Source organism: Numida meleagris, chromosome 9 (genome assembly GCF_002078875.1).
Source record: "Numida meleagris isolate 19003 breed g44 Domestic line chromosome 9, NumMel1.0, whole genome shotgun sequence".
Lineage (NCBI taxonomy): Eukaryota > Metazoa > Chordata > Aves > Galliformes > Numididae > Numida > Numida meleagris.
Genome location: NC_034417.1, coordinates 16,308,613 through 16,320,916, shown reverse-complemented (window position 1 = coordinate 16,320,916; position 12,304 = coordinate 16,308,613). Strand labels below are relative to the sequence as shown.

At 37.8% G+C, this 12,304-nt stretch overlaps 1 protein-coding gene across 3 annotated transcripts in view; it reads left to right on the top strand.

Annotated features, from left to right (window-relative positions):
- FAM169B (family with sequence similarity 169 member B) overlaps window positions 1-12,304 on the top strand; it is a 50,289-nt gene that overhangs the window by 23,407 nt on the left and 14,578 nt on the right. For all 3 annotated transcript variants that reach the window (XR_002441810.1, XM_021407350.1, XM_021407352.1), the window contains 4 exons: window positions 28-113; window positions 1,678-1,852; window positions 7,814-7,996; window positions 10,393-10,521. Coding sequence is in view for 2 of the 3 variants with exons in the window: in XM_021407350.1 (XP_021263025.1) it covers window positions 28-113; window positions 1,678-1,852; window positions 7,814-7,996; window positions 10,393-10,521 (573 nt within the window). In the remaining variant the exon portion in view is untranslated. The remainder of the gene's footprint in view (window positions 1-27; window positions 114-1,677; window positions 1,853-7,813; window positions 7,997-10,392; window positions 10,522-12,304) is intronic.

The following is a 12,304-nucleotide window of genomic DNA, read 5'->3' as shown; positions in this document are numbered from 1 at the left end:
TGTGTTCCTCTCTCTTTCTTTTTGTAGTTCTGGCACTTTATGTGAACCAGCGATGGTGGCCTGTTGAAGATGTTGTAAAAACGGCTGACCCTTCTAGAGATGGGTTGATTTCGGTGAGGATGCTGTTTTAAACATTTGACTTTGCTCTGGACATTCCCAGTTGAAGCAATCATAAGTGTCCTTGCTCCCCTATAGCTCATGCTTTATATAACCTGTGAGATCTAGGGTATGTGGCTCGCCAATTACTTCATGTCTCCCACTGAAGAGAGGCATGCACGTTAACCCTCTGTAAACAATTTTCTGCATGCACTTTGTGATTCTGTGGGATTTATTCACACTTGGTTTTAGTTTACCCTCGCTACCTGCTAGAGGAATAATCAAATAAACAGAAATATTACGTTAGCAGTACTCTTCACATTAGTGTTGGTTGACTGACTGTCTGATGGGAGCGTTACTACTCTTTGGAACAAAGTCTCATATAACTATTTGTGAAATTGTTTTGCCTCTGATAATGCTTGTATTGTGGTCATTTTATAAAGCAGATGTTATTTAATAGATTTCATAAATGCAATTGTTTTTCCAAACAAATGATCTTAGTTATAATCTTAGAACTATATTTTCGTAATTTGAGAGATTTATATAGCCTGTGATCTGTTTTCAACTAAGAGTATGAGCCTTGTGTTGCCACGAGGCTATTCATTCAGTTCTATTTAATACCCAAACTTCTATGTCCAGCTTTTGTCCTTAATGATTCTGCTCCTTTGTCATCTTTCCTTAATATCTACTATACATGGTGGTTAATTATTCACTGAATTAATTAGTTTAGTTGTTTTTTTTTTGTGGGTAACTGAACTGGAGGGATTTTGAGATACAAATCCTTGTAAGATAGAACTTGGGGCAGAATCATAAATGTTCAGTTTTTTGAGCATCTGCTGTATTGACAGAGTATGAAAAAATATCTGAAAATAAAAAACTTGCCCCTTCTAGCTCATTGCTGAGAGTTGAATTGTTATTATTTGTGTAAGCGCTCATTTTCAACATAAATGTTTGTGGCACCATTTTTGCCTTGATGACCAATATGCTGTCCTTTGTATTCTTCTGTCTGCCTGTCTTGGTTGGAAACATGTCATAAAAGCTAATTGCATCTGTTGTTAAGCTTATATTATAAGCTGCTTGGGACAGGCTCTGTATTTATTCTCTTCTCTATATTGTCTTGCTCAGAAAGGTCCTGGCCCACTAAAGTTTTTTGGTGGCATGACAAGACATGCAATAGCGAAGAGGTGGTCAGGATAGCTCATTGAATCCTGACTTTATTTCTCTTTCGGGTAGGATTAGATTGGCTTGATGTTGTTTCCAAATCTGTGACTGGTTCTCTGTGACTCCAAGCAAGAGACTTTTCCTGGTGCTTTGTTGTTCCTTTCTGTGACAACAGGAGATATGTCAAGCTTTATAACTTGTTTGTAAATTATTCTGTGCCCTCTGGATGAAGGGTGGAACACTGGGAAGAATTGTTTTTATTCTATCTGAACCAATTCATGAGGTTTTTTCCCCAGATTAAGGGTACGTGTTTCTTGACCTCTTTCTTCACAGCCTCTTTAATTTTGAAATTGTTCAGGAAAGGCAAAATACAGTTTTGTGCTTCATTTTTCCTTGGTCTGTTTTTGTTTCTTCACTAAGGTCCAAACATTTGGAGAAAGGATTGTCCTCTTTGTTCTAAACTACATTATTTTTGGGATGCCAGAAGGGAATTCATCTAATGGTACATTCTTTCTACCTCACTCTGCCACTGAGTGTGCCAAGATACTTTGGAGAAATGGTGAGGCTGTTGCCTTTTACTCGGTGAAGATGAAAGGTAAGGTCATTTTAGAGGCATGTTCCCATTAGCTCCTGATAGCTAGAAATGTAATACTTCTGTTTATCTTTCAGTATAAATAATCCTGGCTCTCATTTACATTTTTATATTGAATCTCTCTCAGAGTGAATCTGGGGAACAAGCCTTCCCAGAATTTGGAAGCCATCCATATTACTTTCATTTTATCATGATGGTTCCAAACTCTATTCTCAGTTACAGTGAGTGATCTAAGGTGCTGGCGTATTCAAATAAAATATGCTTTAATACAGCCAACAAGAATGTTGCGTATCTACGAACAAAGAATGCAAGGCTTGCTCACAGAATGGAGAACTGCATTTTGGAAAGAATGATATCTGGAAGGAAGGAGTATAGTTCATTGTGGGAAAACAGTATACCAGGCAAGAAGTGGTAGTATCCTTGGATATGTATGGAGAAGTGGCTAGGTTCTGTAGAGGAACATGTATACACTAGATCAGTCCTAGCCTGGTTTATCCAGTTGTGGTGCTCCCAGTTTAAAGGATGGTGATTAATTGATATTGTCATTAATTGATTAACTTGCACAGAAAAGCATGAGAATGTATTTGATTGTTTATGGATACTTGCACCAGTATAAGTTTGAGTGAAGGCATTTTATTAAAATGAGTGTTTACATTAATGCAGGTGTATTGCTATCTAGTGTGGAAAAGGCTTCATGAGAGTAACTCCAGGTGTGCAACTGGGTAATACGTGGCCTCATTGAAAAGCTGACTACCTGTCTCTGTTTATTTTGTCCTCTTGACACTATCAGCTTAAATGTAGAGAACTTGGTATCTTTGGAGGTACATGCATTGTTGGTCAGCAGTCAGTAGCCATCTGTCAAAAAGAGGAGAATAAGAAACAGGTTGAGAGCTGTGCAGATGTCAACTGCTTCAGCCTCCAGAGGACAGTCTGAAGGCACCTTCTCTGATGGAGTCTGAAATGGCAGCAGCAGTAAGAGCTGTTCTGCTCTTCAGCTGCCTTGGGATGTGTAAAATCCTTATTCATACAGAGATATAGCTTGTACATCAACCGTTCTGATACAGTGCTGCTGTATTATCGATGAAAAATCATGTCTCAGCCTATGATTAAGGATTCTTGCATATATATCTGTGAATATGCTGATGAGCTGCTTCATAATTGGCAAATGCTTTCATTGCCATAGCACTTTTTCCTTTAAGTCCATATTTCTGAGCAAAGCCTTTGAAAAGAAACACTTGTATGTTTCTTTTCTGTAATGATTAATGTATCAGTAAAATAAAGTTGCACAGTAGTCTTTTATGAGTGGAGTATTAGCCAAGTTGAAAATGTTTCCGAGTAAATTAAGAGTCTTGAACCAGGTCCACATAAAATACAAGTTCTTCGAGTCCAGCTTTGTCAGCATCTGTATTTTGTTGCCAGTCCTTTTTATTTTTTTTTCTGGGCAGCAATGTTTGAGAGTTTTTGGCCTGTGTCACAAGATACTGCAGCGTTTTGCCAAAGCCTTTTTGGGAAGCTTGAAACTGATTGTTTTTGCCCCTTTCTGTTATTTTCTGTATGTATAAGGAGAATAATTCTGAGGTTCTATGATTTCAATTTCACATCTGCTATGCTCTGGCTGATCCTGTTCTCTCTGCTTTATGAAAGAGCCATGGATTTATTATTCTGGAAACAAGCTAAGTATCTTCTCTTAGAAATCATGTTTCACAAAGTTATTTTAGATTTTTTTGCAACTTTTTTTTTTCCCTCTTACTGTTCTGCTTTGAACACTTAGCAGGAACACCTTTATGGACTAGACATTACAATGCACTGAACCTCTGTTACAGCTTCTAGAAAGAAATGATTTTCTTCTGTACACACTTAATGATTCTGATTCCCTTTATTTCTGTGCTATGCAGTTCCCTGGCCATTCTCTATGGTTTTATTTTCTCCAGTAGGTAATTGAGAGTCTCATGCTGATGTTGTATTCAACTGTATTTTTCATCTGTGGATTTTCCAATATCTAGAGTACGGCAAAAAACATGCTTCAGTGGAATCAAATAAGCCAGAACAAATCTGTGGAGCATAGCTATCTCAAACATGGATTTTCTATGTGAATCAAACAAGGAGGAGAGACTCTTCTATCTTTCCTACAGATCTAGTGTGCCATTATGCAAGCTAAATTTTCAGTGGACGTCATTGATTCCAGTTAACCAGCTTGACAATATTGTACAAAGTGAACTTTGTGATTTCGGTTCAGTTCAACACATCCATCCATCCTTTGAACATCCTTAACTGGATCTCTTTTGGTAGTCTAGCTAAAAAGGGGCAGATGGTTTTGAGCATTCACATTGCTTAGAGATGCAGTGACTTTAAGTCAGTGTCTTGAGACAATTTGGCAACTGCTGACACTGGTTATCCTGCACCTGTTGTGTAGATAAACAGAAGACTCATTCTTCAAGGCTATCAGTTTTCGTGAGCATTAGACACCTTTATTAAAACAAAATTTATTCATGACTACACAGATCATCACCCTAACCTCTCCGGTATGTGCCTGTTCCTATCCAATGACAGGCATGCAGCATTTACCACTGGGTGTACTAAAGATTGATGAGACGTACTAAGCCACTAATGAGGCTGATAAGACACTTTGTCACGTGCCAAGATAAATGTCTTCAATTTTATCTATGTCAGCGGCTTCCATATTAGACAGCTGATGAGTTAGACCTCACTGAATGTAGCTACTTAAAGGTACAACAGGAAATTAGTTTCCTGTCCTTGTGTACCTTACTTTGCAAATGGCAGCCTGCAACACTTGAAATGTTTTGCAGAAAGTCCTCATATGGATACTTCAGTTTTGAGATTTGTTTTACATTTCTTTCAGGTGTTCCTTTCAGATTTTTTTCTTGGCATCCTCTAAATCCACGTGAAAACCTCTAAAAGAATGTGTTTTTCATAGTGGCGTAGGATTAATGACCATGGGTACTGATACTACTTTTTGTGCCAAGTGACCATGTCATTGTCGAAAAATCCCCGAAAACCTTCTATTTTTACATACTGAAGGTTATTAATGACTGAAAAAGGATTTTTACTACCTTCACATTAGCGTGCAACAGTCAGGAGAATGTAGAAGACTGTGCAGATGTATCAGTGAGGAAGTTTGAGGGTGCTCTGAGCCAGCCAGGAGTGTCTTATTCTGTTTAAGAATCGAGCGTAACAAAACTCCCTTTTGATATCGAGTGAGCTGCATTGGAAAATGGATCTGTGTGTGTAGGTGCTGCTTGGTGTGAGGTTGCTCACTGTCCGTACCCTCTTCCCATCCTTCCATCTCAGTACCATGAGAGCCTACATACCTAACTTCACAATGTCTTTGGTTTAATCTTAGTTTATAATTTACTGTGGGCAAGAACACAAACACAGCCTTGTCCCCTGTGAGAAGCCTTGAGCCAGGTCTTACATTGGGACGGAAGAGGCAGATTCTATTTTTGACTTATTTTTCAGTTAACAGAGCACACTGCCATGAAACTTGAGGGCTGTTTGTTGAAAAGCAGTATCAAACACTTAAATAACAATGCTTCAAAAATAAATTTTCTTTTGGATTGTTTTTGAAAGTGGTGAAATGAGCTCAAATCTCGAAACTGTTAATCTCTAGAAATAAATCCCTAAAAAAAATATTTTTCACAAGTAACATACATTTCTTGTCGGAAAAAAAGTAATCACATTGAAGCTAACCTGTCAGGCAATTAGCTGGAATCTTGTTGGATAATTGTTTTTCTTTCCTTGTGTTTTCTAGCAATAATGTTTTTAATGTGCATTTCTGAGGCAAATTGAAGGTTCTGGCTGTAATAAAACTTAAATGACTACATACCAGTCAAGACATGAATTCATTTAATTTTATTGGAGGCACATACACATTCTCACATATAAATTCACACAATGGATTGACCCTTAGGTTCTCTTCAGCAGAAATCCTCCCCACCCTTTCTGTAGCCGCTCAGGCTGCTGAGGGCCTGTCCAAACACGTGTGTGCCAAGTCATCTTGTTCAGCAGGGAAACAGTCACTATGCACAACCTTGTTTTGTTTTCTTCTGGTTTGTGGCTCTTTGGGAATGCTAATGGCCGTCTACTTTCCTGCCCTCATAATATCTGTTTACGATTTTGCTGTCTCATAAGTTGGTCATTTGGCATTTGTGACCTAACCAAGCAGATCAAAGGCTTTCAAAGGGCAGGCTGTATGAATACTTTCATCCCCATTGCCAGTGCCCATATTTTCCCTGTCTCCTCCCTCACCTCAGAATTTAGTATGTGTGTTTCAGCAATGAAGCAAACCTTTAAACAAAATGCACGAGACCCTAGTGGTCTCCTCTGGACCAATGTTAGTTTATGATAATCTCTTTGCTACTGGATTGGAACTAGAATTAACACGACCTTCATTCCGAAGGCTTTTGTTTACTTATTTTATTTCAAATGTCTGTAGGCTATAACTCTTCTGTTTTCCAGGGAGAAGGTGAAGAATGGTTTCATGGTTTCTTTATTTACAGTGCCTTTAGACATTACAAGTTTTTGTTGTCTTCTCAACAAAATTAGGAGCACATACATAAATCACTTAGCTCCTGGATTTGTTACCACTGCAGTCTCATAAGGATTTATCGGAGACAGAGTATATGAGTTAATAATAATCTTATAAAGTCACTTGCAACATGCAGGAATTCTTAAAGCTATTGACTTCATGAGAAGTTTGTCCCGTTTTTGCACTGTATGGTGCAATACAAAATAAAACATCTCTGTTGGGCTCTCAGCTAACAATGGGACTGGGGATATACTCAATTTCTTGGCTCATGAAAAAAGAACAACTACCCATCATGTGTTACAAATATTGAAAGGTTATAAACACAACCACAAACCAACAATGTGCTTGAACATGTGTTTGAAGTTAAGTATGCACTTTGATTAAGCAGGGGTGGACCAGGCCTGAACGTGAATGGGTTGGTTATATAGTTACATATTCTTGTTGTATGGCTGAGAATGTGTGTGACGTGGATTATTGCTAAAATGGAGAGCTACAGCCTTGACAAATTGGAGTCTAGAATTAAATATATTCCTGTGTGCTTTGCTGAACTGGTATCCTGGAAACAGAGTAATCAAAGTCAGGCTTCACGAGTATCAGTAAAAGTTACTTGACGCAGTCTTAAGGAACAGAAGTAGACCTTGGTTTGATTTTGCTGTGGGGTTGTGAAAAAGTGGATTGTATTAATACTCTTGTACTGAAATATAGGAAAAGCCATTCAGACATTTCATTCTGTGAAATAGGTCTTAGTGAAGTGATGGAAGTTTCATGACAGGAGACACTGAAAACTAGACTGGATGGTACACTAGTAGGTGATAAGAAAGAAAACCAAGGAGGTCTTCATGCAATTTAGCCAAGAAAATAAGAAAATTTCATATCTCATATTAAATGTCACATTATAAATGTCATAATATATGTTGGTATAAGGGTGTGGATATTCATTTCTATTTCAGTTATCACATATCCAGATAGAAGCGTAAAATCTTTATAAATATTTTCTGAAAATGAAGATATATTGGTGTAAAGTTTCTGTGCTGACCTTATCCCATATGTACATAGATGGTAAATTGGTGGTAGTCATTCATTTCAGGGTTGAGTCCTTGTGTTGTCAAATAATTTACTTGTCTTCATACGTGGCTTGTGTGCATAGATGGTCTGATAATGAAGAGTCCAAGTCTGGAAAACACTGTGGTGACGTGCATAGCAGATGCTTTCAGTTTAATGGCATAAATCTTTCTCTTGGAAAGCATTTTACTTTTATCACTACTGTCTATGCAAATGCACTTTACTTGGGAGTAGCCTTGTAGCCTCAGTAGAGATATCAAGGCAGTATTTGTGGTCAGAATCACACTGTAGTTAGTTACTACAGCAGTATCAATTTTGTTTTCAAATTAATGTATTTTTTTACCATCTCCTTTCAGGGAGTCTATGTGATGGTACTACCAGTCAATGTTACTTGCTGCCAGTTTTGGATACTATATTTGTCCAGAGAAAGTATAGAAGAGGTGGCCTAGGGATGAAAATGCTGCGTGATTTCTGTCAGTCTTTCAAGGCTGAAGATGCCTTGGGGATCAGCTGCCCTATTTCTGCTGCCATGTATCAAGGTAAATTGTTTGATGTGGAAACATTAGGTAAGGGTCATGTATAATGTATAAATTTCAGTATGGTCATGGTAGATTTTCTTAACTGTGTAAGTGTTCAGTGCGCTTGCCTGAACTGAACTGTTTTTATCATGGTTAGTTTTCTTGAGGTATCTGTAACTTCCTGAAGAAAGGTAGGACAATATTTATGTAAAACAATTAGAATGCGTACTGCCTCTTTGACATTTTGCATTCTTATCTCACTGTCTATTAAATAGAACTATGTCAGTGCCCTAGACAGTGGCTTACCAGTTCTGTTTACACGAGAGAGAAGATGTTGTCAAGCCTACACTATGCTTATAATGCTCTTGTAGAGGCTGCACTTGCTAAAAAAAAAATTAACATGCAACAAACCACACATGTGTGTTCTGCTCACTTATCCAGTCTTATCAGTACTTTTTTCATTATTGGTGATCTTTAAATTTTTTTCACTTTTAAAAGATTGATAAGTTTATTACTTCTCCATGTTCAGCTTGGATTTCTGGTTTTGCTAGTAAAATTTACAGGAAATATCTCTGATAACATTATTGGTAAACCTTTCTCCTTTAGAGGAGCGTTTTTCTATAAAAGTATGTCTCTCTGTATGGTGTAGAGTCTTTGCTGTCATTTTTAGGAGGGCTTTTCTATTGATTTGTGACTTTGCATCCATTTCCTAATGTATGTCAACACAATTTTTACTGTATCTATGCCCAGAATGTGCCTCTGAATGTGTGGAAATGTACACCAGGAGTTCCTAACGCACTGATATTTCTAAATTCAGGAAAGAATAATATTTACAAAATTGTTTCTCTTTGCCCAGTAAAATCAATTCTTCCTGTGGCAGGCATCAATGGTTTAGACTTTATGGATCAGAAAGCTGTATTGTGTGTGTGTTAATACTAGCCATATACTGAGAGACTATGCTTTAGTCTCAGTTAAGTTTTGAGCTGAATAAATGTGACTTGTATCGTTCTGATTTTTTTTGGGGGGGAGGGGGTCTTAATTTATGAAAATACTAGTACTGTAAGTTAAATGTTGAATATATATTGCTTATGTTGGAGTTGCCTTTTTTTCTTTCACTGGCATTACAATCTCATATTTGAACTAAAGATTGCAGCCTTTTACTCTAAAATGCTATTCTAAATGTGCACAGTTTCCACTAGCGTGCTATATATAATTGTACAATAAGTTATAATATAATAGAAGTGTATTTAAAAAAATGCTATAGAGACCGGGAAGGAAGTAAAAAGCCATTTAGCAAGCATCTCTATTTTGATATATATGTTACTTTCAGTAGCTTTTATTGAAATGATTAATTTAGCTTGGATATCTTTGGATAAAATTAATGACAGTGTTCTGTTCCTTGCTGTATAAAGAATGTGTATGTGCTAGTTTGGATTTTGACATCCCATTGTTAAACTCAGCTAAATGTTGAAGATAAACAACCTATTTAAATTCATGCTGCAGTGTGATGGAGTACAATGGTCAGAGGAGAGCACAAAAATCATATTCCTGTTTACAGATTGCTGTCTTAGTACAGATGGTAGAATTTGATAGAGTGCTGGTTACAGAAAGTTTAAAAACGCCCATTAAATTTTCTCAACTAGTTTAACTATTTTCTCAACTATGTCCTGTAACATATTCTGCCTCTTAGCCCTGCAGATTTCCTAGGGAAACTGCTATATAAGACAGATTTCAGTTTAATAAGATAAGAATGCCCAAGGTTGATTGTATATCCAAATTACATTAATCTCTCAGCATAGAGACAGTGGTAGGAATCTGTGGAAATATAGTTTCTAAAGACAGTCATACATCTGATACCTGTAACCTTGCTATTCTTCTGTAGTTCTTCATATTTTCTGTTTTCCCAGTCCAAAGAAATAAGTAAACCACAGCCGTGGAGCATAGGAGTAGAATGGAGAGTGGTATTGATGCAGAAACAATCTGATATGAAACTTTTGTCTATAAATAGAAAATAAAGAAGCATTCATAACTGTTAAAGCTGGAAGATACTGGAGCACCTTTCATTTCAGTGTACTGAAGCCAAAAAAAACACACACTACTGTTAATTTAAAGCCTGCTAAGTTTCTGGAGGTAATTCTGTGATGCAGGCCCTGCAGAAGTCTTTGCAGAATTTCTGTGCTCACAAGGAAGTGATCTAAACTGAAACAGATAGACAGAATTCAACAGGTTTTGTCTGGGCCATTCCACATTGGTTTTTTCTAAAAGCACCACCTGAAAGAAAAAGGAAGATGAGAAGAGAGAAGAAAAGGAACTAATGGAAGTAGGTCTCAGAGAATTTCCAGGATAGAATACACACCCTCTTCCACTGTACTTTTCACTCATTCATGCTTTTTTACCTTTTGATTTTTCCTGTTCAGTTTGCCAGAAATTCTTGCAGACTTATCCTGAGGAGCAGAAGCGACTCTGGGAGGTGGAAGCACCAGGAGATTGGAGCCAGAGAGTCAATATCTGGTTAAAAATTCAGATGGAGTCATCCCTTTCAGGAAGTAAGTTAAACACTGTGAATGTGGCCATGTTAGTTATATAAAGATTTGAATTAAAGTGAAAGGTTAGGTAGTGATAAAAGGTAGTGTTTATGTAGTTTGAAAACAGAGAAACTACTGAGTGTGCATTCCTGTACACTGGTCTTTTCCCAGTAAACAGGATGTTTCTTGGAAATTGTGAGGTAATGAAGTTAAACTAGTGAATCTGAGAGGGATTGAACAAAACACAGTCTTGGCATAAAGTGTCTGTAACTCTCATTGCAGTGCACTTAGAGCAGGTTAGAAGTTAGCCCAAAAAAACTCCTGTTGCACAGCACAATGTCTGGGTTATGCAGAGGGGTTTGTTTCTCTGAAATTATTACAGAGGATAAATTTATATGGCCAGTAGGCAGTGTGTTTAATTACCTTCAATTTGTTGCCAGTACCATTCTTGGATGGAAACACAAACATTTTCATTATGGCTTTTGGAAGATTCATAGTACTCTCCTATGGGGTAAATCCCTCTTGCTGGGAGCATTTTCTGCCTGCTTCATAAAAGACAGCAGCAGAGTAGAAACCCTTTTGACAGTTCATATGGGGATCTTGTTGATGCAATCTGTTCAGCTGGCCTGGGGATCCAGACAGGCCCCTCTGCTGCCTGCACACAAGCTGTGATCAGCATTAGATTCCAACAGAAGGGCACACATTGTCTTTTTCTGAAAGTGCAGAGCAAGGAGTGCTGCAGAGCAAATTGCTCCCACCCCTTCCCACATCTATCCTGCTTTGTCTGGCTTGGGGACCTTTAGCTGAAAGATTGCGTTTCATCTTGCCTGCAGAACCCCACAGGAGAATCAAGCCAGAATTTTGCCCTAGGCTGAGTTTCTCTGAAGCCATTATATTTATGTTCCTCGTGCTTTAAAACAGCAAATCTGGTGTTCCTTTTTCCTTTAATCCATCTTGCTCAGTTCAGTTTATTAATGGCAATTGAAGAGAACTATGATCAGATCATCAAAAAGAAAGCAGGTCCTAGAGGAGAGTGTAATTTCTTTTCTCATTCTTCTTTTTGCCATCTTCAACAAAAATAAACAAAGAGAAACAACTCAAAACACAGGTAAATATAATTCCTCTACAGTGGCTGTCAGTTAAAAATACATGTGAGGCCTGGGATCTGCCTTGGGGATAGAAACTGTGTATTTCTGTCTACACAAAGAAGGAAAAGGGAAACTATAAACCAGAAACGGCAGGATAGGGAGGTGGGGGTAGTAGGGACAGGAGTGGGTCTGTCTGATAAATAGATTGTGAACTGTGGTGTGATGTTCCTCGTGGAAGAGAGTAGAAGCCACTGAACTTAGTACTTAAATACATAATAAAAATCTGCTTTTTAAATTATTTTCTCCACTCTGATGGACAGATCACCAGGCAGCAGCACTTTTCTTTACACTGAATGTGCTGAGCAGGCTTTACTTCATCTGTCTTCAGTGGCAAACCAACCCTCTAAAAAATAGTATTTTAAAGCTGTGTAATAGTGGTATTATTTCTATTACCTATAGAATCTACTTGTGTATTTGTAATGTGCAAATTATGCACCGAGGAAATTACCAATTGAGAGCACAAAATAGATAATACCTGCTAAGATTCGGGGAGGATGTCCCTGGTTGTGCTTTGTCCTAACGGCAGTGTTAGGCGTATGTAGCTCTAGTGAGGAAATAACGAGAATCTTCCAGGGCTTCATGCTGTTTGATAGCAGATAGTAGAAAAAGCAGAAACATTTTCTGAGTGCAGGAATCATGTGCTTTGCAGGAGGATC